The 27,729-nt window shown below is 35.1% G+C and overlaps 1 protein-coding gene across 1 annotated transcript; it reads right to left on the bottom strand.

The window, feature by feature from the left end:
• Nucleotides 1-891: 891 nt before the first annotated feature.
• Nucleotides 892-27,667, bottom strand: ZDBF2 (zinc finger DBF-type containing 2). Its single transcript, XM_019652958.1, has 6 exons — nt 27,589-27,667; nt 23,111-23,163; nt 22,355-22,436; nt 21,093-21,197; nt 17,406-17,533; nt 892-11,073 (listed from the first exon to the last, which is right to left on the bottom strand). The coding sequence occupies exons 4-6, from the start codon at nt 21,150-21,152 to the stop codon at nt 3,969-3,971; spliced, it is 7,293 nt and encodes a 2,430-aa protein (XP_019508503.1). The 5' UTR covers nt 21,153-21,197; nt 22,355-22,436; nt 23,111-23,163; nt 27,589-27,667; the 3' UTR covers nt 892-3,968.
• Nucleotides 27,668-27,729: the final 62 nt, after the last annotated feature.

Here is a 27,729-nt window from a genome sequence, read left to right on the forward strand (position 1 = left end):
GCACTCTGTTACAGCTTCATTAAAAACTAATTATAAATACTATTCAGCAATAAAAAAGAACAAAATACTAATACATGCTATGACATGAAAGACCCTCAAAAACATTATGGTAAATGAAAGAAGCCAGGCACAAAGACCACATATTGCATGATGCCATTTATATGAAATGTCCAGAAAAGGCTAAACTGTACAGACAGGCAGAAGATAACTGTGGCAAGGGACTGGAGATGAGAACGGAGATTAACTGTAATCCCCATTTGATTAGAGTAAATAACTACTCATCTGTAATCCCAAAATTGAGGCTCTATGCATCAACTTTCTCATCTGCTATTTAGTGACAATTACAGAACCTAACTCATAAGAGCTCTTCGAAGATCAAATGAGATAATACAGGTTAAAAGCTTAGAACAATGCCTGGCACTTAGTAAGGGCTCAAGATGTGTACACACACAAACAAAAACACAAATACACACACACATACACATACACACACGTCCAGCTTAACTTAAAAAATAAAATGCATGTAAAAAAATGCATGTAATAAATTATATAAACATAGAAAAAAAGTAAATAAAGATTCAGCAAGAAACTATAGTTGAACCTACACCTATCCCCTAAGGTAAATAATTCAAAATACATTGGGAGAACTTTTTAACTATACATATAAAGAATAAGAACAAAGGAAACATACTAAATGTATTACTTCCCTAATATTTAGGGCCTAAATAAAGTATAAGAAAATGTCGAGATTCTTCCTCAGCCTCTCATCTTCATAAATTGACATTTTGATGTATAATTCCCTAATTGGATGATTTTTCAGTATTGTCCATATTTTCTAGTCATATAAAATTCCTTTATGGAAAATGGACTTCCATTTTATATTTTTACTCTAATAATTTTTTTATTATAAAGAGTAGGCTGTTATTTATCTTAACAATAAAATCCTGGACCAAAAAACCCCAGAAGTCACTACTACTGAGGCCAAAGGCACCTACCTCACGGACATACATACACTCTTCCATGTTTTCTTGTCCTTTATAACATGGTATTGGAGGCATCCAAGTTCTCTTCCAGCAGGTGTCAAATAATGATACAGATACTGCCTCCTGAGCTCAATCCTGTTCTCTGACTCTTTCAATACAGGTATACAGAGTGAAAAGTTGCTAACCCACCACTCCATCAGACAAATAAATAGTTGTTTAATTTTAATCCTTTGAAATAACTACTCCATTGAGCATAACCTGTATATCTTTGGTTAAACAATATTTTCTCACCAGCATCAACATGTATATTCTCTTATTATCTCTAAGACCATTTATAAAATGAACTTCTATTTTCACTATTCTCTAATTCCTTAAGTATTTCCAGAAAAAGTTCCTAACATGAGAAAGTAGAGACAAATTTCAATATTTGATACATTTTATCTTGATAACTTCGAAAACAAATTTACTCTTTAAATTGCATTATAAAAAATACATTAGTCTTCACATTAGTTTTACATGGAAATATATAATCGTTTGAATATTTAAATATAGTTTCTCTTTACCAAAAAAGTGTCACTCAAAGCCCTACTTACACAAATAATTTAAATGCACAAATGCAAAACACACTTTACACAATATTGTCCACATACTGTATAACTTGGGACAATTATAATAAAAATCTATGCAAGATACTGAACAAGTACAAGATTAAAATATTCATTGTGGCTGTAATTCAATTTTTCACTATTAAAAGAACTTAATGCATTCTTAAATACACAAAAAACATCCAACTGTTTTATCTAATCTGCAAATTAAGCCAAAATGCATTTTGACAAAGGGGCACATCTTGTAACCTACCAAAGTCTGAAAATTTCATTTCTAATTTAACTTAAATTATAATTTTTACAATTTCAAGTTTTCAAGCTTGTCTAAAATAATGATTATAGGAATTTAGTAAACATTTCCAAAATGTTTTTAAAAACATCAGGACTGTATACTTCCATATTTTTAGTAATATAAATTTTAAATATAAACCTTTTTCCTCTCAAAAAAAAAATGGAACTTAGAAGAGTTTACAATGTGAAAAAGGTAGTAAATTTTTTAAGTTTTTAATCACTTGAATTATATAAGAACTATCCTTTTTGCATGATGTAATCACAATAGATATGATACATCATAATTACATTATTTCTATATGATCTTTCACTTTTAAACTTACACTAAAAGTATGCAAAATGCCTACTAATAGTACTTAAGAAAATTTTGTCTAACTTCATAGGAAAAAAAGACACTAACATCCACAAATAGAATATTTTTATATATTAGCTGCTTGTTTACTTCCTAAGCAGTAGGACAGTATTCCTCCTAAATTAAAATTGGGGAAATATTTTAAACTAATGACCCACAGTGATATTTTAAGAAAGGAAATGAAATGTTTGTATGTGAGGCAAGGTTAAAGTTGCCTTGCAATTTAAAATATAAACATTTGTTCATTTTTTTCAATATAATTACTGTTTTAAATTTAGAAGTAAAGAAATTAGAACATAACACCATCATAACATACCCACAGGTTAAATAATGGCCCCTGAAATAAAACTACATTTAGAAATCAACTGTTACAACACTATATTTCATAAATTCTAAGGTAACACATTTTTATCTCTGAAATCATGGTACACTGATATAGTTTCAATCAATATAGTTTTTTTTACAATATAGTTGAAATTCATGTTTTCCTTTAACATTATTGATAGAAAAGGATCCAGAATCCTCCACTTAGCAGGATAACTGGATGCATCTATCTGTACCAGCCCAACCAGTGTTCCAAATAAAAAATCTAAACATAATCTGAGTACCTCAGACCTAAACTGCATCATCTTAACATCTTTTATTTGAACTATTAAAATAGTTAGCAAGTTTAAAGAAAACCAAACTAATGTACAAATATAGTTTTTCACTTGCAAAACGGGCTTCCACTGAAGTTGTCAGTTTTATTAGATCATTTCAAATATTAAGATTATAATCTGTTAATGACAACAATTAATGGTCTGCCCAAATTACCAAACCAATAATTTCAGTTCAAGCTATTACAAAATGATACGGTAACATCTGAAATATTTTTAAGAGATAAGGCCATAAGACAACCTGTATTTTCATATTAAACCACCAACCCTTCAGGTAGAGGGGAATAAAGGTGGTAGAAAAGTATAGTCACACTGGCAAGATCATTTTCCCCTTAAGATATAATAATGCTAAAGAAAAACAGAAATTGTATATTACAGAGATTGTGTATGTGCATGTGTCCAAATGTGGAAAGTTAAGAGACTTGCAGATCCATTTTAAATAAAGCAGAAGGAGTTTGTGTTATGTAGATAAAATCACCAGGCAGTTTTTTAACACTAGACTGGAGATTATGGAATCTCATTCTCTGGAATGCTTTTAAAAGTAAGTTATATTTTGTTTGTGATTATTTAAGTCAATTCCACTTAAAAGTTGAGATAATTTAGTATAGTTTCTTTGTAATTATCCAGTTAGAATACAGTATTGACAATGCCACTCTGAAACACTGAATATGTAAGTACATATTCATTGTTCCAATTTTTAAAAAGTAAAAATGAGATAGCACTTAATGTTTGCCATATTCAATCTTGCAATGTTATAACCTGCTGACCATGAGATACGATCATAAAAAATAAATAAGAGGGGTATGATTTGAGGGAGAAAATTATATAGACTGTGCTAAATTATGCGACATAAATTAAGATGAAGCTCTTCTATAGCAAATGGACAAAGGATCTTTTGAATCTTAAAAAAAAAGGACCTTAAACACTAATTTTAAAATAATATAAAAGTTCTGAAAATGATGTCTATAGCAAAATAGTTGAAGGTTAATTTTTTCACCAAAGTTGAGAGCTATGTGCAGTAAGTACCAAATATATTTCAACTGAAGTTCTGAATCCTTAACTAGCTTTAACACCAATGCTTCTAGTTTGCCTTACTAACTAACAATTTGTGTAATAGTCGAGTCATCATTCTATCAGAATATGGCACCTGAGAATATAAACTTCTCAAATCATATATTTTAACAGGTCTAGAACGCTTTCTTTGTTTTTTTCTAGGGAGCTTTTTATTACCATTCTTCTTAGTTCCTGCATTGCTGGAAGAATCCTGCACAGGTTGCTTGGGAGAAGAGCTCGCTATGGCTCTCAACTTCTCTTCAGAACCAGCTGATGGAACTGAGTTTGAAAGCATTTTGGCTGGTCTCTTTGCTGTCTTTAATCTACTGACATCAGGTTTTTTCTTCTTAAGATGCATTCTAATAAAAGCACTCCTGGACTGATATTTGTGACGCAAAAAAACAGAGTATTTTGAAATATACTTTCTAATTATATCATTTAATTTGGTCCGAATCCAAATTGACTGTTTTTCTGAAGCGATTCTGGTTTTTTGCTGGAGAAGAATTGGTCTGTAAACCATTTTGGGAAAACCAGGATTATTATTAGTTGCCACCTTCCTTCTCTGAATTTTCTTTTTACTTTCTGAAGACTTATTTCTAACTGATTTTGGTGCGATTTTGGCAACATCACCATTTAAAAGAGTTAAATGGAAATTACTTTCCTTTAGAACGTCACTAGAATTCAAGATCTCTGCTTTTTCCAGAAACACAGAAGATCCACTGGCCTCCTCATGTGACATTAATTCATGTCTTACTGACAGTGTCATAAAAGGTACTATTGTACAGTTTTGTGCATGAGCATCGTCATCTCCTGCACTGGAGTTTAAGTCACTAAAATGAATTTGAACCCAGTTATTCCTGTCAGACTCTGGTACTTCTATGTTCAGAGGAGGAGTAATTACAATTTGTTTATTCAATGGGTCATAATTAAAGGAACTCTGTTTATATTTGTACTGTATGCTAAAATCCTGATCATTTGTGTCAATACAGTGCCTCATTTTAGAGAAATTGAAGGATTCACCTTCCTTCAGCTTAATATTTGAAGAAAGAACGTAGACTAAGGCATTGGGGTGCAAAGGCTTCAAAATGTTAGTACATGATTCAAGAAATTCAACTGTTCCAATTTTGATTTTTTTTGGTTTTCTGTCATGTAAAAGTAAACGCTTCCTTGTTGGCGAGTCTTCCTCTTGTCCACTTATTCTTTTCGTCACTAGGTAACTCAGGAGATTGGTTTGAGTTCCATGGCTAACTTTTACAGCCTGGCATCGAGAAGCCACTCGCCATGTTTGTTCATAAGGCCTCTTTTCTGTAGGATGATGGCTAGGTTTATCTAAGGCTACTGAAAAGTCATCAATATGATCATCACAGTCTAACAGAACTTGAATTAATGCAGTGTCATTAAGGTCAGCTGAGGTAATCTTTTTTTCTTCATTCAAATTTTTTTTTTTTACTTTCCTGGTCTCAGAGTCATCATCAAAGTAACAGTGGAAACGACCTTCCTTAAATTCCTTCACAAGAGCATTAATTTTCATGTCATCTTCTCTCATTATTTGAGACCATGTTTTCCCCACAAATGAAGGAGGGACATGAGGCAAAGCTTCAAGAACCGGTTCATCGGTACTATCTTCTATGACCCCCTTTGCTTTTTTCCTGTTCCTTATAGAATCAACCATGGGAACAGAGCTTGAACGGGAATCATGATTCATCTCTTTCAGGTCAAAAGACACCTTCTTAAAAAGGTCTATTTTATCAACAACTTCTTGAGGATGGTCAGTGTCAGACTGAAAAGAAGGAACACACTGAAAATTCATCCCAGATCCACAAGGTTCACAGCTCATACTTTCTAGATCTGTATATTTTAACTTCAAAGGGTTATCTTCATCCGCCATTTGAAGGATCGCTGACTCAGAAGAGGCATTACAATCCATTGCAGAAACACTACATTCACAGTTTTTATCGTTTAGACCAATAGTTTCTAGATCTTTCCAAAAGTTGACTTCTTTCGGATCATTAGTCATTGACTGAGAAGTGTCTTCCCATTTAAAATTTCTTGTAGGACTATTAGATTCACAGCTCTTATCTTCTGGGTCAATATATTTTGACTTTTTTTTATCAGACCCTGGTGATTGGTAAGTCATGGACTGATGAGAGGCATCAATTTGAAAATTTATTTCAGAACCGTAAGACTCACAGCCTGACTCTTCCAGAATAATATAGTCTTTCTTCTGATTTACTACTTTGAAAGTCTTTTTGGATTGGTTTGACACTGATCGAGGAGAGGCTTCACAAACATATCCCAGTTCAGAATCACAACAGTCATAGCACTCACCTTCTAAGTCAAAATTTTTTGCATTTATACAGTCGATTCCTTCGACAGTCACTTGAGGTGAGTCAATCACTGACTGAAAAGGGATATCAGAATCACAAATCATTTCACAATCACTATCACTGGTCACCAGGTCCACAAACAGCATCTTCTGAAGATTTGCTTCTTTGACTGACACTTGAACTTCATTCACTACTATTTGAAGAGGGACATCGGAATCAGACATTACTTCAGAATCACTAGTCTTTTCTTCCATGCCAAGATGTGTTACTCTCTGACGGTTTATTTCTTTGCAAACCACTTGAGGTTGGTCAACTTCTAACTGAAGATGAATACCAGAATCACATTTTATTTCAGAAACAGTAGGTTCACAGTTCTTATTTTCTAGGTCATTATGATCCCTCTTTTGCAAGTTTATTTGTTTGACAGCCACAGGAGATTGATCAGCCACTAAGTGAACATCAGAATCGTAACTTACTTCAAAATCACCTAGTTTATAGCTCTTATCTCCCAGGTAAATATGGTCTTCCTTCCAAAGACTTATTACTTTAACAGCTTTCTGAAGCTGGTCAGCCACAGACTGAAGAGGATCATCACAAGCAATACTTATTTCAGGAACACAAGGATCACTGCTCTTATCTTCCAAATTGGCATGTTCCTCTTCCAAAATGTGTGGATGCTCAACCGCTGATTGAAGAGGGGCATTTGAAACATAAATTACTTCAGAATCATGGGGTTCATAGCCCTTATCATCCAGACAAACATGTCCCTCCCTCAGATTTATTTCTGTAGTAGCCTCTTGAATTTCATTAGCCACAGACTGAAGAGGTCCATCAGAATCAAAATTTATTTTAGAATCACTAGATTGAACAGTCTTACCTTCTAAGTCTACATGTTTCTTCCAAAGGTTAATCTCCTTAATTACTTCCACAGTTTGGCCAGCCACTGACTGAAAAAGGACATCAGAATCATACATAATTTCAAAACCCTTAGATTTCTCCCTTTTATCTTCCACATCGACTTCATCCTTCCAAAGGCTTATTTCTTTAACAGTTTCTCTAACCTGGTCAGCTACTGACTGAAGAGGGTCATCAGAATCAAAACTTATTTCAGAACCACAAGATCGAATGTACTTGTGCTTATCTTCGAGCCCAATATGCTCCTTCTCTGAAGTAGTTATTTGTGATTGATCAACTATTGGCTGAACCAAGAAATCAGAATCCAAACTCATTTCAGAACCACTATATTGGCTGTTATTATCTTCAAAGTACACATGATCTTCATTGTCAAGATCTAATTGTTTAACAGCTGCTTCGGGTTGATTAGGCACAGACTGAAGAGAAATATCAGAATCCTGTATTAATTTAGAACTATTAGGTTCATCCATTTTATTTTCAAGACCAATATCCTCTACCTTCCACAGGTTTGTTTTTTTAATCATTTCCTGAAATTGATCAGTCAATAGCTGAAGACGGTCATTAGAATTAAAACTTACTTTATAACCACTAGATTCACTGTTTGTGTCTTCCAGATCAACATGTTTTTCCTTCAAAAAGGCTAGCTGAGATTGGTCAATGACTGAATGAAGGGGGACATCAATATTGAAATTTATTCCCAAACCTCTAGATTCAGTACTTTCATTTTCTGGGCCAACATGGTCCTCCTTCAAATCAGCTATTTTAGGTTTTTCAGTAATTGAATGAGGAAGGAGATGAGAATTCAAAATTACTTCAGAACCACTACTTTTGTTACTTCTGTTTTCTAAAACAACACGTTCTTCTTTCTGAACATCTGTTTCTTTAATAGCTATTTGAGGTTCAGTCACTGAATAATGAGGGACATCAGAATCTAAATTTATTTCGGAACCACTAAATTCAGCACTTTTATCTTTGAATTGAGCATGCTTTTCTTTGTGAAGCTGTATTTCTTTAACAACTACTTCAGTTTTGTGAATCACTGAGTGAAGAGGAATAGCGAAATCCAAGCTTGTTTTAGAGACACTTAATTCATTACTCTTATCTTCTAGGTTTACGTGTTCTTTTTTCTGATGGTTTATTTCTTTCACAGCTATGTCAGGATGCTTAGTCACTAAATGAGAAATATAAGATTTCAAACTGATTTCAGAAACACTAGGTCCACTACCCTTGTTTTCTGAGTGAACATGCTCTTCTTTCTGAAGGTTTGTTTGTTTAATGAGATCTTCAGAATGTCCAATTACTGAATGAAAAATACCATAACCCAAATTTAACTCAGAACCGCTAGGTTCATTTTTCTTACTTTCAAAGTGTACCTGTTCTTTTTGAAGATTCAGCCTTTTAATAACTACTGCAGGAGGATTTGTCATTGAATGAGGAGGGACATAAGAATCCAAACCTATTTCAGAACCACTGGGTTCATCCTTCTTCCTTCCTAAGTTTACATACTCTTCTTTCTGAATGATTACTTCTTTAACAGCTACTTCAGGTTGATCAGTCCCTGAACGAAGAGGTATATCAGAACCAAAAGTTATTTCAGAAACACAAGATTCATTACTTTTACATTCCAGATCAACAGGTTCCTCCTCATAAACAGCTACGTGAGATTGGTCAACTGCTGAGCAAAGAGGAATATCAGAATCAAAAGTTATTTCAGAACTATTTGACCCATAGCTCTCATCTTCCAGGTTAATGTGCTTTTTTCTTATTTCTTCAACATCTAGCTCAGAAGGCTTAGTAACTGACAGAAGAGGGGGATCAGAATCAAAAGTCAACTCAGAGCTGGAGCACCCACAGCTCCTAACTTCCATGTCAACATTTAACTCTTTCAGATTTATTTCTCCCAAAGCTCCACGAGGTTGTTCATTAGCTGACTGATAAAGAGAAGCACGGGAATCAAAACTTAGATCAGAAACGCTAGATTTAGCACTCTTATTCTGCAGGTCAGTAGCTACTTTAGGACTTACTTCCTGAGCCACTACTTGGGGTTTGTCAGCCACTAACTGAGTATCAGTATGAAAACTCATTTCAGAACCATAATATTCACAGTTCATATCCTCAAGGTCATTCTTATCTTTCAGAAGATTTATTTCTTCAACAGCCCTCTGAGGTTCATCAGTCACTGTCTCAAGAGAGATATCACACTCAAGATATGCTTCAGCACTACTGGATTTATGATTATCTTTCAGGTAGACATGCCTATCATTTAGGTTTCTTTCTTTGACAGCCAGTTGGGGATGAACAACTACTGACTGAAAAGAAACATCATAATCAAAACTTGTTTCAGAACAACTTGATCCATAGTTCATATCTACCAAGCCAATGTGAACATTCTTCTGAAGTTCTGCTTCCGGTACAGCCATAGGGAGTCGGTCAACCACTGACCGACATGAAAAAACAGAATCAGCACTTATTTCAGAGCCACTGGATCCATAGCTCTTATCAACCAAGTAAATGTGTGCCTCCTTAGGAAGGTCTGCTTCCCTTGCAGGCTGTTGGGGGTAGTCATCAGTTGACTGAAGTGAGGTATCACAATCAAAATTCATCTCAGAATCACTAGAATCATAGCTTTCATCAACCAAGCTAATATGCACTGCCTTCTGAACACTAACGCCTTTAACAATTACTTGAGTTCGGTTAGTAGCCAATTGAAGGGGGCTATCACAATCAGAACTTATTTCAGAAACACAAGATTTATCACTCTTACGCTGCAAAGCAGCATGTACTTCTGTTGAAAGGTTTATTTCTTTGGCAGTCACTTTGGATTGGTCAGTCAGTGATTGAAAAGAGGAATTGCAATCAAAACTCATTTCAGAACCTCTCGATTCATAGTTCTTATCTTCTTGGTCTGTCTGCTCCTCACTCCAAAGGTCTTGTGCAGACTCTTCAGGCTGATCAGACACTGACTGAGGAGAGCCACAAGCAAACTCCATTTCAGAACTCACGGAGCTCTTCTGTTCCAAAAAGGCTGACTTGTTAAAAACCAAATGCTTTACTTCTTGGGTACGATCCACATTAGAAAAGAATTTCTCATGGTGCTTTGAAATGGCATCATCAAAGATTCTTTTATTAGTAGGCATATCAGTTTTATTCAGGCTGACTGCTGGGTTTACTGCTAATTTGGAAAGAGATTCAAATTTTAAGGAGCCTTCGGTACCCATAACTTCATGAGATTTAAAGCCAGTTGACAAAACTTTACCTCGAGATTTTACATCTTCCTGACTAACCAATTTATCTGAATTTATACACACAGATTTCCTATTTGACTCTTTAGGTTTCTGATACGAAACTGAAGACATTTCTAGATGGGATGAGAGCATAGGATTTCTAGAGCCCTTATCTCGCTGTTCAAGGTACCTGTCAACTTTGTTTGGGTCACATTTGATAACTGAATCCAAATGGGCTACTAGTGGTAACCTTGTAGTACTAGTTGTAACTGGTCGACCATAAGAACTTTCAGGTAAACGACTAGGAGGAGCAGTAGAAATCACTGATGGACATAATAAGTTTTGTCCATTATTTGTGGCTTGACCAATACCTACTTGATTAAATTCTTTCAGGCCACTCCCAATTTTATAAACAAACTCCAAAGGCTGCTGCTGCCCCTTCTCCAACTTTTGAATAACTGAGGGTCGAATTGGAACACCCTGTACATATTCTTGAGGTTTACTAGATCTAGCATATAACTCTTCAATAGGTTCAAAACTTTTGGTGGTTATCTCTCCTCTGACTCCAGTAGCATCATCAGTCATTTCTTCAGGAACAGAATCATCAGTGGGAGCTACTTCAGCAGGTGATGCAGTATTCCTAAGAAGTCTTTCATTTTGCCTTGATCTAAAAAGCAAGGGAAACAAAAAAACTGAAAACATTTATCCATAAAGATATATATGTACTCCGATGTTCACTGCTGCTTTATTTGCAGTGGTCAAGACACAGAAACAACTCAAGTGTCCTTCGACAGATGACTGAATAACGAAGATGTGGCAATATATACAAAATGGAATACTACTCTGTCACAAGAAAAGATGAAATACTGCCATTTCAGATAACATGGATGGAGCTTGAGATTATTATGCTAAACAAAATAAGTCAGACAGAAAAAGTCGAAGCCATATGATTTCATTCATATGTGGGATATACAACTGAAAGCAACAAATGAACAAGACAAACAAAGAAAAAACTCATACACACAGTAGTTTAGTGGTTACCAGAAGACGGTAAAGGGAGTCAAATATATAGTGACAGACGGACAAATGACTCTGGGTGGTGAGCACACAACATGATATATAGATGATGTATCACAGAATTGTACACTTGAAACCTATGTAATTTTACTAACCATTGTCACCCCAATAAATTAATTTAAAATTTTTTTAAATAAAAAAAGCAATGGAAAGAATCATAAAAATGTTCTAATACCTGTTTAAAATGTTAAAATAAAGGCATAATACATGTTATTGTCTTTTTATCCTAGACAAAATTTTTAGAGGACAAAGAATCAAGGCAATCACACCAGGCTGTATAATGCATTTCAGGAAGGCAATCAGCGCAGAAGCTAGAGGTAGCTCCATCAACTGCTATTTAATAAACGCAAATGGCTCCTAAGCATGAGAAAAATGTAAATAAAGCCATATATCATTTTTCAGTTATCAGAGCAGTAAATAGCAAAAAGTTTAACACAAGTTACTCAATCCTCTAGGCTTTAGTTTCCTCCTCCAATAAAAGGAAGATTATTTTCCATCATGAGATTGTTTTGAGAAGCAAATTAATTGTTATATGTAAAGAACATTTATTTTAAAAGCCTGGAAAATAGTAATCATTCACTGATGTTAACTATTATTATTTTAAACACATTAAGGGTGCAATGACAGGGACTTTTAATACATTCTTGGTAAGAATATAGATTAGTTTCATCTCTGTGAAGAACAACTTGGCAATGTCTATCAAAATCTAAAATGCCAAGAGGAGTCTAAGGAGACATGACAAGTTAGTAACAGAGTTATCCTAGATGGGATCCTGAAACAGAAAAAAACATTAGGGAAAAACTAGGGAAATCTGAATAAACTATAGAATTCAGTTAATGTATTATGTTGGTTTATTAAATGTAACAAATGTACCATACTAATGTGAGATGTTAATAATAGGGAAACTGAATGAGGGGGTATATAGTAACTCTCCATACAATCCTCTCAATTTTTCTGTAAATCTAAAACTGTCCTAAAAGATAATCCATTAAAAATAATAAATAAACTTTAAATAGATTAACACCTAAAAATACCGTTATTAAATATTTTTCAATTAGAGAGATGCCACAATTGTCTAGGAGAATATGCATACATATGTTGACCACATGCAATTTTTTTAATGTCATAAATATTACTATTGCTTTCTTTCCCATAAAAAAATATTATCATAATTAATATTAAGATAATGGTTTTTGGTATTTGTAAAATAAAAAAGATAACCCTGTTATCAAAATAATATCATGATGGGGCAAAAAATTTCTGTAATTTTTCATACTTCTGAAATCTAATCAATAAAATTACAGTGCAATAATCACTTTACCCAGTTTTTCAGAACCCTAGAAGATCATCTCCATTTGTCTTAAAGATTATCACAACATTCTCAAAATAAAACCAATTTTGTAACATTTGGCTAAGAAAAAAAGGAAGGGAAAAAAAGAAGCAGAGTCATAAAATCCAACAAGTTGGCAAAATCTCAAAAACAGTAAGAATCATCATCTAGATGCTTTGATTTGCATTTATGTGTGTGTGTGTGTGTGTTTAAAGTTAACCAAATCACAATCTGTATTTCTACTCATTTTAAACTAATTTTACAACCAAAAAAAAAGCCCTCCAAAAATTGAATGAAAAAAGGTTAAAAACCATTCTTTCCTATAACTCTTGTGCTAAAAAGGGAAAATGTTTACATTATCTATAAATACAAAACTATATATCAAAATCCATGAGATGTGATCAAAATGGAAACATCACACTTCTAAAACTTTCATTAAAAAAGGATCAGTAAACACAAATTAAATGAGTATCCAATTCAAGAAGATAGAAAAATAACCAAATTCCTCCCCCAACAAAGGTGAAGAAATAAATTTTAAAAAAGAAAAACCAATAAATAGAAAACAAAAATAAAGCAAGAGCTGATTTTTAAGGTTAAAATAATAATTTAAAAAACTGCAATGTCTAAACAAGGAGGGGAAAGAGAAGAAAGTTTAAAAAATAAACTATAATTTACAAAGCTTATAAATATGACTAAATAATATGGTGTTGGCACGGGATTAAAAAAACTCAAGGAAAGAAAAGTGTATTCAAAATCAAATATATAGGTAAACAGTAGATACAAACACAAATATAGGAATTTAGTTTATGTTACAGATGATATTTTATATTAGTGGAGATAAGTAATATACATTTGTAAACAATAAGTAGAAGCTCTGCCTCACACCACATATAAAAAAAATAAGGAAGGTTAAAAATATTTTTAAAAAGAAACAAGGGCATAAAGAAAAAGGCATGAAAAAAGCCAGAAAGGGAAATTCCCCTTACATCTGATTGTATCTAAATGTTAAATTTCTATACTGTAAAAGATAACAAACACAGTTGAAAGACATATAACAGATTCTGAGCAAATATTTACAACACATTTAAAATACAAAGGACTATTATCCATAAATATTGCATACAAATCCAAAATATACAAATAATTCAATAGGAAAATAGGCAAAGTGTATGAGCAAACAATTCATAGAATAACTATATGGTTAATAAATATATAAAGAGAAAAGTTCTATTTTACTCATAAATAAATAAAGGCTAATAAGACATACACATTTTTAGCCTTTATGTTGGGGAGAAAAGAAAGGTTGATAATTCCAGTGTTGGCGAGAGTGACAGGAAATGAGCACTCTCATATACTATTAGCGTGTATGTATATATACCAATTGTTCAAATTGTATATAAACTAGTATAGCCTGCTAGGAAGTATCTATCAAGAATTTAAAGTTTCCATACACAATTTGAGCAACAAAATAAATAATAGTAATGGATGAAAACCCAGAGAGTAAGAGACATATCCATGATTTTATAATGATATAAATAAACTGAATAAATGAGGAAATTAGAAAGTTCTTTATGGTAGAATTCTGATTAATACACCTAAAAACTATTTCAAGAAAGAATCATCAAAAAATGAATGCTTAAATTAAGTAGGTGAAAGTAAAAAAAAGCAACATCATATTTACATAGTCTCCAAGTACTTTCCCATACTAGTCTTATTAATTACAATGGGAAAAATAGTAACTTTACAATGGAGAAGCGTCTCAACCAAGGGATCTAAGTTAGTATCACCAGCAATGAGACATGGCAGCATCATGGGTCTTCTGATTTGATACACTAAGAAGGGTACAACATCAATTATAATTAATGCTCACCCAAAAGGCATAACCTAAGTTTAATCATGAGAAAACACAATTAGTCATACTCAAATTTAAGGATATCCTATAAAATAACCAGCCAGTACCCTTGAAAAGTGTCGAGGTCTTGAAAGCAAAGACAAACTGAGGAGGTGTTCATAATTTAAAAGGAGTCTAAGGTGATGTGACAACTAAACACAATGTGTGATCCTGGATTGAATCCTTGGTCCATAAAAGGACATTTAGACAACTGACAAAATTTGAATAAGGTCTACAACTAGTATAGAATCAACGTAATTTCATGGATTTGATCATCGTACTGTGGTTATTTTAAACATTTGGGAAAGCCAGGTGAAAGTTATACAAGAATTCCTTGTACCAGTTTTGCAACTTTTTTTTTTAAGATTTTATTGGGGAATTGGGGGAGGGGAACAGTGTTGGGGAATTGGGGAAGGGGACCAGCCAAGTTGTTGGTCTTCAGTCTTCACTGTGGAGGGCACCGTCGCCATCTGGCTGCCTGTCAGCATCTCGTGGCCTCTAAGCTCAAGGTGCTGTGTTCAATCTTAGTTGTGGGTGGGCGTAGCCACCATCCCAAGCGGGAGTCGAACCCAGAAGCCTTGTTGCTAAGAGCGTATGCTCTATCCACTGAGCCATCTGGGTGACAGCTCAGTTCAAGATGCCAAGTTCAGTCTTAGCTGCGGGTGGGCACAGCCCATCGTTCTGGCAATCTTGTTGTTACACCAGCTGAGCCATCCTGCCACCTGTTGGCAGCTCAGCGACATCTCAGCTTGGGCACAGCATCACTGGCCCATGTGGGAATCAAACTGGCGGCCCTGTTGCTCAGAGCTCGCACTCTTAAGCCAACTTTTAACCAACTGAGCCACTCGGCCAGCCCCTTTGCAACTTTTTTGTAAGCCTGAAATTATCCCAAAATTAAAAAGTTAAAAAATAAAAAATATTTTTAATGTCCATACACTTGAGCCCAGAAGTTCAAATTATAGGACTCTACACCACAGAAATAGTTACATGTACAAATGTTTGCTGAAGCATTGCTTATACAAGCTATAAGCTGGAAATTTATACTGACCCTAAGATAGGCTAATTCTATCTTTCCACTGGCTAAAAAACCATGTAGTTTTTTCTAACTTTTTCCATTAAAACCTTTTCACCACTGTTGAATTCTAGGTTGGTGACTTGCAAAGCAAAGTAGAAAAAAGTTTATCCTTTTTTCTTTTCTACTGGTGCTTAACTCAACTAATTCTGTACTGAGGTGCTAATGATCTCTTTTGCCTTACCTTGTCCAGCTGCAGCTGCAAACTCACCACAGGACTTAACCCATTTTCTACCCATGTTTTTCTTTAACATAGAGCTCTTAAGTGTTATAAAAATATTTATATTTTTAAGTGTTATAAAAATATTTATATTTATTAAAACAACCAAAATAAATTGATACAAGAGAAAGCTATCAAGATACTCACAGATTACAAAAGAGCCACCTCCATTTGATATCAGTTCACAAATCATTCCACTAATGTGGAATTGACTTAGTTTTTACTTTGACCACTCTTACTCTGCTACTATCACCAGCTTTTGTTAGTAATCCTTCAAAAGCTATTTTTGCTCCCACCTTTTTCCCCTGCTGAATTCTATGACATAGTTATAAGACATAGTTATAAAACATCTTAATAATATATGATTATTTATTGGCCTAAAACGTATTTGGGGAAAAAGAATTGTATAGTCCATATATTTTGAAGTAAAATTTACCTAAGCTAAAAAAAATTTTTTTAAATAATTGCAGGGCCGGCCGAGTGGCTCAGTTAAGAGCGCCAGCTCTGAGGAACAGGGTCACCAGGTTCGATTCCCACATGGGCCAGTGAGCTGCACCCGAGCTACGCTACTGCTGAGCTGCCAACAGGTGGCAGGATGGCTCAGCTGGTGAGAGCACTTGCTCCTAACAACAAGATTTCCAGTTCAACTCTCACGTGGGATGGTGGGCTACAACCACCCCAACTAAGACTGAACACAGCACCTTGAGCTGAGCGGCCACCAGCTGCCAACTGGCGGCTGGATGGCGACTGGACTTGGAGCTGAGCTAGCTGCGTCCTCCACAACTAAGATTGAAGGACAACAACTTGGCTGATCCCCTTCCCAAATTCCCCAATAAAATCTTTAAAAAAATAAAACAATTGCAGAGGGAAATTACTAGATAAAATTTCACTTTATATTCCCTGAATCAAAGATTCACTTCAAAATAAGAGAAAGACAAATACCATATGATTTCACTTATATGTGAAATCTAAAAAGCAAAATAAATGAACAAATAAGAGACACAGACTCACACATATAGAGAACAAACTGATGGTTGCAGGGTGGGAGGAGTATTGGGGGGCTGGGCGAAAAAGGGTAAGGGATTAAGAAGTACAAATTGGTAGTTACAAAATAGTCACAGGGATGTCAAATACTGCATTGGGAATATAGTCAATAATATTCTAACAACTATGTATGGTACCAGGTAGGTACTAGGCATATCAGGGGGATCACTTCATAAATTATTTAAATGTCTAACCACTATGCTGTACCTGAAACTAATATAATATTGAATGTCAAATATAATTGAAAAAATACATTAATTAAATAAAAAAACAAAGATTCACTTAAGAAGTATTGAAACGTTAACACAAATATCTATTGTAACATAATAACTATATACTGACATTATTCTACTCAGTTCCTTTACCTGCTTTCTTGATAATGATATGGGTGGTGCCGCAGTACATCCTGCAAGAAACGTTCCATCAAACTACTGGTACCCATCCGTTGTCTATTCTGTGTGGTCAAGTATCTGTGCTGAGCACTGGACATATGCTATAAAGGAAAAAGAAAATGAATATTTTTCAATGGGTAATACTCATTAGTAGTGAGAGTTTCACCAAACGGATTCATTTATAAACTCCTAGTAGAAGTATAAATTGATATACCCTTTCTATAAAGCAATTCTAAAATATGCATCTAAAATCCATAAAAGTATCATTGCCTCAGATATATTTATATTTCTCTAAATCTCTCCAAGGGAATCATCTTAAATGTGGATGATTTATGAAAAAAAAAGATGTTTAACACAGTATAACAAAAAAACTGGAAATCTTCTAAAATCCTCAAATTATGATATGCCCTAAGATATACGATATAGCTATCTAAAATAATACAAATAATTTTTAATAACATGGAGAACTGTTACATATTAAGGGGAAAAGGGGGGGTGCACAAATCACAAGTGTGCTTTTATCTCAACTACAGTTCAAAAATGTATAGACAAGTAAATGGAAGAAAATATACCGGAATCTTAAAAGCATTTGTACCTGTGTAGTATGATTATTGGAAATTTAAAATTTTTTCTTATAAATTCTTATATTTTTCAACGAGTAAATACTTCTAATAATAAAAATATGTTAAAAGAAGAGAGCTGGATCGTTATATTTTTAAAAAGTCAAAGAGTAATTAATTCACAAAAAGGCCATCATTTCCTTCCAGAGATTAAAAATCCTGCCTTAAACAGAGTATTAGAATAAATATATTATGCTTTTTTGGGTTTTGTAATTCTTTCCAGTTAGAAAGATTCTGCCGGGCCGGCTGAGTGGCGCGTTGGTTAAGAACTGGCTTGGGATGCCAGAGCGCCCCAGTTCGGATCCCACATATGAGGGCCAGTGACACTGCCCTCTACAGCTAAGATGCTGAACAACAGCTCAACCTGGAGCTGGGCTGCCATGGATCGCCGGCAACAGCGTAGGCTGCAGTTCCCCTGCTGCAGTGGGTTGCCATGGGCTACCGTGTGTAGCCGGCAGCCAGTGTGAGCGGCTAGCAGCCGCTGTGAGCGGCCGTCCAGAAGCCGGCGACTGATCTGCCTNAGCACAATGATGGTACCAACTTGGGCCAGTGAAGCAATGTCCTCCACAACTAGACTGAAGAACAAAAGGACAGCAACTTGTCTGTTCCCCTTCCCCCTATTCCCCAGCGCTGTTCCCCTCCCCCAATGCCCCAATAAAATCTTTAAAAAAGAAAGATTCTGCCTTTACTAGTACGATTTAGTGACCTGCCAAGAGGGATAGGAAAGAAGTTTGGTATCTACTGCACACCTGTAACATCAGAGTGCTGTTCTGTTTACACAGGAATCTTACCGAATTTTCACTGAGTATGAATCTTGTCCCCATTTTCACATGAAGAGATTAAAGCACGAATAATTAAACTACCCAAAGTTGTATACCTAGCAAGTGAAAAAGCCAGGATTTCAATCTGAGTCTAACTCTAAAGCTTCCTCTTTTCATTGTATTATGCTAGTGCTAGTGCTAATATCGTATTTCTAACATAAATTAGACAATTTAATAACATGCTTTAAACAATACTTGGGAAAAGTCATCTTTTAAATACCATTGTAAAGGTGTCAAAAGAACTTAAAACATGGTGTTAGCTCCTGACCACTAACAGCTCTTGGAATTATTTCCTTCCATGCTGACTTTGGGGGTCTGCTCTGGTGCTGTATTAGCTCCAGTAACAATCTATAATAAATTACAATATCAAGATTCTCTGGCTACAGAACTCCCCACTGTCCAGTATCCATGGCCAAAACTAGCCTGCCTGGTGATGAATGGGACAAATGCACAAGGGAAGAAATAACGGTTCAATTAAAATCCAACCTTGTCCTCTCTCTACCTAGGTAAAACTTTAAAATGCAATGCAGAGGTGACCACTTCGCTCAGTTGGTTAGAGCATGGTGCTGATAACACCAAGGTTGCCAGTTCAGTCCCCGCATGGGCTACTGTGAGCTGTGCCCTCCTTAAGAGTCAACTATGCCATTGTAGCATGAAAGCAACAATGTGTAACCAATGACCATGGCTGTTCCCCAATAAAATTTAAAAGAAAAAAGCAATGCAAATGGAGAAGTGCACTTACATAAAATTTACATAGAAAAGTACACAAATCACAAAGTAAACACATCCATAACCATCAAATAATGAAAAACGAATAAGCACCCAGAACCCCCCAATATCTCATACAAATCTAATATTCCTTCCCTTTTCCCCAAAAATAACTATTATCCTGTTTTAATACCATGGATTAGTTTTAAGAGTTTCTGAATTTATATAAATGGAGTTATAATACAATGTATATTCTTTTGCTTCCAGGTCTTTCATTCAACATTTTATTCGTGATACTTTTTCATATTAGCTGTAGTCTGTACATTTTCATTTCTGTGTCGTATTCCATTGTATGACTATACCATGTGTTATTCACTCAACTCTTCATGGACATTTGTGTTGTCTGTAGCTTTGGGCTATCAATGCTGCAAAAACCTTCTTATATGTGTCTTCTGGGGCCTGTATGTGTGCACTTCACCTATGACACAATTCCCTTGTGAATATAAATGAAAAAATCCTCAATAAAATACTAACAAAGCAAATCTAGCAACATATAAAAAGTATTATTACACACGATGACCAAGTGAGATTTATCCCAGGGATGCAAAATTGGTTTAACATCTGAAACTCAGTTAATGTAACTGCTATTGGCTGAATTCTGTACCCCCAAAATCCGTATGTTGAAGTTCTAATCACCAATGTGTGATTATACTTGGAGACAGGGCTTTTAGGAGGTAATTAAATCACATCATATACAAAAATTAACTCATAGTGAATCAAAAGACCTAAATGTAAGAGCTAAAACTATAAAACTCTTAGAGGAAAACACAGGCATTAAAGCTTCACAACCTTGGATTAGGCAATCTTTATGATACCCAAAATACAAGCAACTAAAAGAAGGAGAAAAAAGCTAAATTCAACTACAGCAAAATTTAAAACTTTTGTGCATCAAGCCATAAAATTCAAAGTCTTATCTCATTTTACAATGTCTTACAAAATCTAATTCTCTGAATTCTTCACCTATCACTCAACACCAACACCCCCCCCCCATCTACCCTACCTCCACTGCGCTGGCCTCCTGGCTTTGGTTAGCATGCCAACCACCTTGCTCTCTTTTCCCTCTACCTAGAAATTCTTCCCCCAGATGTAAGCACTTCATTCAAATCTCAACTCTAATGCCACTGCCTTAACCTTACCTGGCCACCCTACCTAATATTGTACACCCTTCCTTATTTTATTTTCCTCCTAACATTTATCACAATCTGACATATTATGTACTAGATTCATATGACTATTTTGTTTTATTGCACTATAATGTAAGCTTCATAAATAAAAGGACCTGGCTTTGTTCACGGTCATATCTCTAGAACCTTAAACATTGTCAGTCAACTAGTATATTCTCAATATGACCTGTTCAATGAATAAATAAATGAATTTAATAAAATGTAAAAGAACAGAAAGTCATAACTCGATCCTTTGAGGTATCACCATATTAATAGGATCCTTCTCACCTGTTCCAGATTATTATAGCGCACACAGCAATAGCTGCAATATCCTTGTCTGCTCTGCATGTTGAATAACCAAAGTCAAATGGGTATTGTCGTTGAATACTCAAACTGGAAAAAATGGCAAAATCACAATAATTCCTTACTACCACAAGGAAAATAGCTATGATAATATCAGAGAACAGAAATTCATTCTTAAGTCCTACCTGCTCTAGTTCTCATAATATTGAAAACAGATAAGACTTCCATGGGCTACGGAATCAATCAGTGAGCCTGGAGTAGAGATGAAAGTGATGTATCTTCTAAAAGAGTAGCTTGTTGGCAATATTTGAAGCCTAAAATATTTATCAGTTTTCTGATAACTTATTAACATTATTAGGACTGATTCAGTATTGAAGAAAACAGTGTTCAAATTTCAAAGACAAATTACTATTTCTAAGTTTTTACTACAGTATTTACTATATGCTAATGAGGCTCATTAATTTTTCCCATTATGCTTCTATACAAAATTCCAGATTACTTGAACTGCAGTGTCACATATAACATCTAATTTTCTATCATGAGAGAAAATATACCACTGTATTTTTTGTAGTCCAGAAGGAGGAGGATTTTTAAATAATTTACCCAACAAAGTTGCTAAAAATCAAAATAATTTAGTCTCTGAAACACAAAACATTTCTCTCTGACAATTACATAAATCAAATAAATATAAGGAATTTTTTCCAATTAATGTAGTCAGATTTCTCTACAAATGGTTTCCAAGTCTCTATCTCCTTCAAACTGTAATCCTTCAACATTACATACTGCAGTGGTTCCCAAACCAGAAGCAGTATCAAAATCATCCCCCAAAATTCTGATTTAGTAGAGCTGAGATAGAATCTAAAATTCAGAATTTTTTAAATTCCCAAGTAATTGTGATACACACCCAATTCATTCACTGACATAAAGTGTACATAGTTTATGATTATTTTAAGTAACAAATTCAATACAATGCAGTTTTTAGCTATGTTTTCTTAAAGTGAAAATAGAATTGTAAGAAATAATTTTATCAACTTTTTAATTCTAATTATTTTAAACACTGTCTACTGGAACATATATAATAAAATTGTCCTATAATGTGTTATGAATATTTCTGATAAGGATGACCCTGCAACAGAAAAAGTTTACTCACTGAAATTAATGTTTGAAAAATGAAATCACAGCCTCAAAACCAACAAGATGAGAACAGAAAAACATTAAGTCAAAATTCTAGCATAACATTCACTTACCTATTACTTTTTATTATGAGAAACTTTGACTTTTTTGCCTTCCAACACTTACGGAGAAAAAAAAAATCAATTAAGCCAGCCTCTGAAATAAAGAATATATAACAAATTACTTTAGTCAATTTTTGGTCTTATTTCCATTCATGTACTTCATTTGTCATCTGAACCAACAAAATGAAACAAACTTTAAGTTGTATTTATAGATCCAGTAATTTTCAGGCTGAGAAAACCCTACAGCTTAAACCTAAACTTTGAAAAGCATAAAACAAAAAACTTTTTAGAGCTTTTTTTAAAATACAATTAAAACATAGATTGAATGAAAGGGCAAAGTGAAAGGATGAGTCTAACATCACACACACACAAAATTTAAATACTTGAGCTATTTTTTGCTCACTTGCCATTTCCATCATTTCTAGTGTCATAGACGTGCTACAATGACAACAAGCTACAATGAATCAGAACAGCCTTCAGCATTTTTAAAACTTCACATGCTGGGACCCCATCTGAAAAACTTACTGAATCAAAATCTGCTGGCGGGAAACCGGGCACATCCATATTACGCATATTTAAAATGCTCCCAGGTGATTCTGATATAGGTTGCAACCAATAATATATCATCATTTTTAGGTACTAGTAAAATTCTTACTTATTAAAGGGATTTCTTTGGGGTCTGGGATTATATTACATTGCATGACTTTTTATACAAACTCTGAATTCTACTGGTACCTGGTATTTTTTATAAAGTAACAAATCATTTACCTTGAGCCAAAAAGGGCAGGTATTTCATCAGCTATATTAGTCCTGGAAAACATCTGTAAAACAAAATAAAAAAAATTTTTTTAAAAAGATAAGCCCTGTAAGTGTCTAGCATTTACCAAATAAGTACCTCCAAGTCATATTTAAGTTTAAAAAGTGACACAATTATATTTCCAATAATAAAGAAAAATATTAACTCTTGAACACAAAGCACTTTACATATTGACTCACTGAGTCCCACACGACCTCCTAAGATACTCTGGAGCAGAGGAACTGTGATGGCCCAAATAACCCCCATCTAATTCACCAGATCTCTGGGGCCCGCGAATAGCAGCTGTAAAAAAATGTAAGGCGAAACTGTGCCTCTGATAAGGTTAAGAGTGAAGATATTATCAAACCCAAAATAAGCTTCATGAGAAACGTTTAAAAGAAATACTCATGTGAAATTAAGTTGAGGTCCTGGACTACCTTTTTTATCGTCTATCTTATCAATTGACAATTCAGCCGAATTATCAATTTTTTATTTTTCCACACTGTTATGGGAAAAGTGTTGACTTTTATCCAGGATTACTGGTTAACAAAATATTCCAACACTTCAACTCAAAAGAGCTGGTGACACCACTGTATAAACAAGGAATAAATATGTATTAATAGCACCTATCCTGTGGAGGGTTTTATGCTAAAAACTTTAAGAGATAAAGAAAAACATAAGACAGCTTCCTTGCTCTTAAAAAGTTTAAAACGGAATTAGGGAATTAATGTAAAAATATCAGGTGGTAGCTGAGAAATGTCTAAGCACAAATAATAAGTGCTAATGGGTTCAGTTGCAAAATTCAGTCTCAGCTGGAGGGGCCAGCCAGGATGTCACAATGGACATGCTTTTTTAACTGGACATTGGAAAATGGGTAGGATTTGCTTACACAAAGGTCAGGAAAAGACATCCCAAGTAACAAAGAAGCAAACCTACAAATGCAAGAAAGCACAGATATATTTGGAGCTAATAAGCTGACAAGTTTTGATGGAGCTAAGGTTTCACTTAAGAATTTAAGGGGAAATAAAACAAGAAAAGTAGGCTGGGTTTTGACATGACAGGGTTTGAAAACAGACTCAAGAATCTAAATCTAGACCATATCATTAGGTAGTATGGAACTATTTTGCAAAGCAGTATACTATACTCAAAGAGTGCTTTAAGAAAATTCTGGAACAATGGTTCTTTCCTACTCAAAGGACCTTTTCACAGAGTATAAACTATTCTGCATCATTTCCTAGAATACTGGAGAATTAGTTTATACCCAAAATATCCAAGTTCAAAGAATCAGTATCCCTTAGAGCAAACATTTAGTCTCATTACATTTGAAAATTAGGAAAACACTAATTTTTTATTTACAAAATGACTTTTATTTATTTTTATTATGAACGTAAAACATACTACAATACAATTATAAAACTAAAGATATAAAGAGCATAAAAAACAGCCACAGTCCCACTATCCACCATTAACATTTATCATATATTCTTCTTTGATCTAAACATGTTTTTACAAAAATGGAATGGTACTATACAGTCTGTTCCACAGCCTCCTCTCACTTAACCATATATGATGAGCACCGCTATATGACATTATATCATTCAAAACAGAATGTTTAATGATTGCATAGTAGTTCATTTTATCAGTGTAAGATAAAAGCTCTCTAATCTGACAAGACACAGCAATTGGTTAACTTTTAAAAATTAGTAAGATGATTTTAAAAATACATACACATATAACCTTAATATTTTACCCAACTTAAAATATAGAAGTATATATAGGTTTAAGGTCGCATTACGCTTTTTTGTTTCACTGATGTGTGTGCGTGTGTGTGTGCGCGCACATAAGACACACACACATAAGACAGCTCGAGTTCCAAGTTATATGTTTTTCATACTTTCAAAAACCTCATCATTAAATACCTTTAACAAGTTTCCATTTTTGTTCCTCTAAAGCACAAGAACTTGAAGACATTTTCAAAACTGAGAGCACTATTGTGAATAAGATTTGCCCAACGTTTTACAGTTATCACAATCAATTAAATATTTTGCAACAGGCTTTTTATCAGTCCAAAGCATTCAATTTATTTTTTATAAAAATAACAGTGCTATAAAAAAGAAAAGACAATGCTTACCCTCTCATTTCATTGGTTTAGAGATAACATTTAAAACTGCATTAAAGGATATGGAGCAGTGACCAGAGATCTCAGAACTGTCTGAGACCACTTCAGCACAACCGTCTCAAAAAAAAAAAAAGTTGCATTTTTTTTTAAGACTATTTCTTGCACACCTGAGATCTGTACCTGCCGCAGAGATAAAACACATTGTTGAAATGAGTTCAGTTGTAGTGTGTGTTTTCTCAAGCTAACTGCAGTGTTGAAATAAAAGCTAACAAAATCCAGAATCCCTATGGGAAATATTTTTCAACTGCCTGACAAGAGACACCAATTTACTAGAAAAGGCAGTAGAAGGGCATTTGGTTTATCGAATGAGATAATCAAAATTACCGATCTAGGAATAAAAATACGATTGGGGAACAATCACAAAACAATGACCAAATGATATTTAAAAATCGTATTCAGTGTCCCTTTCCTTACCACCTTAACCTGATCTTCAACTTCCCACCAACTCTGGATTCTCCATTTTATGCTAGTTTACCTCTGGTGACAAGCATTATCCTGGATACCTCCATTCAGTCTTATTAAAATAATAATAGATAACTTTTAGTGAGTACTTAATTTGGGCCAGACACCACCAACAGCTTCACAAGCATTATCTTATCTCATCTGAATATCAAACAGACTGATGAGGTTGGTGTTATGATAACTACCACTTTACAAATCAGAAAACAGGTTTAGAAAAAAGCAGTATCTTGTTCCAGGTCACACACCAATAACCAATGTAGCTGGGATTTGACCCTAGGTCAATCTGAGCAGTTTATGCTCTTAACCTCTTAGCTTCTATGAAACAATTCCTCTCTGAATTTTCAGGAATGCTAATTACTTGTTTTAATATTAGGCGAAAAACAAATAATTAGGAAATCTAATTTGCTGCAATAAACACTGTCACATATTCCAAAGAAAAGAGTAAAACTAATGTTTGGCTTAATTGCATCATTGCTCCCATTCCGAGATGAATGCTGACAGTATTCTTGGATTAGTAACTTTCAAACTTAAATATTGTGGCAGAAGAAATACAATTTTATATCACAACCCAGCACGCACGCGCAGGTACACATGCAAGCACACACCCCCGCACACACACACACACACACACACACACACACACAATTTTGCAAAACAATGCCCTCATACATATAATGTAATACATTCTGGTATTTTCTATGCTATCTTATTTCGCTTTTTCAAAACTGCTAGTTATGACTCACCAAATTAATTTCACAATTCACCAATGGATTGAAAACTGCAATTTGAAAAAACACAGCCTCAAATTATTAAGCAGAGCAAACAATATTTCATAGAAGATGGTTGTTACCCTCAATTCAGCTTATTTCTATTCAATATCTTGGCCATTACGGTGATACTTGATCAAATCTTTAACGAGTGTCCGACCATTGGCCAAGATGCAGAGAGAAGAAAATTCATGCCTTCCACGCTTTAGGTCCAAATCAGTGCAAGTTGAGAAGGCAGTGAAAATATGTTTATGCATCGACATAGAAAACGTCCTCGATGTATTAAGTTAAAAAAAAAAAAAAAGCAGATCACATTAGTAGCCAATTATGTAACACACGAATATAGTTTAGGAATCCCAAATTGTTAATAGTGACTTTCTCTTAAAGATGAAATTGCTATGGCTTTTTCCGTGGGGTTTTTTATAGTATATATTTGCTGCAAAAAAAATTAAATATAATTCTATTCTGGGGGTAAAAAAACGTTTTAGTTCCTTTTGAACCACTATCTCGTTATGCATTTCTTCCACGCGCTGCCAGATTCATCGCGTCGGATGTTAGAAACTGGAAAGGGCCTTTTCAGGAGCACGTAATAACGAAGGCGTAATTTAGCCAGATTTACACAACTGTTGCACGGCGCTAGTAAACTGATCGTTAACACAAAAAATCTAACGTTTCCAAAATAAATTCGAATCGTAGGAGGCTGGGTAAAGGCCTCGGTCCGGGACAGCTGGACACAAGCGCAGGGCATTGGGGGAAGGGGGTTTGCAGACAGGTGGCTCCGATCTCGGCCCCACAGGTGCCCGTGCAAGTCCCCGCGGCTACAAAGCCCTAAATCCGACCTCCGCGGGCCGCTCCCTCCCCAGGCCCCAGCTCCAGGCCCCGTCCGCGGGCCCCTCCGACCCAGGGCCCCCGACAGAAGCACAAGGCAGCCCGCGCCCCACCTCCACCCCACGCCCCAGCCACCGCGATCCCGGCCCGGAGACACCGGTCCCGCTCGTGCAGGAGGGGCAGGGAGGGACCGGGGCGAAGGGAAGCCGCGGACCTGCAAGGCGGGTGCGGGAGCCGGCGAGCGGTCCGTGCGTCCCCCGGGAGGAAGAAGGCGCCCAGGGCGCGAGGCGAGCAGGCCCCACCCCCGGCCGCGCGCACAGAGCCCGCGGGCGTCGCCCGGCTGCGCGCCGCCTCG

Source organism: Hipposideros armiger, unplaced genomic scaffold (genome assembly GCF_001890085.2).
Source record: "Hipposideros armiger isolate ML-2016 unplaced genomic scaffold, ASM189008v1 scaffold_190, whole genome shotgun sequence".
NCBI classification, from domain to species: Eukaryota; Metazoa; Chordata; class Mammalia; order Chiroptera; family Hipposideridae; genus Hipposideros; species Hipposideros armiger.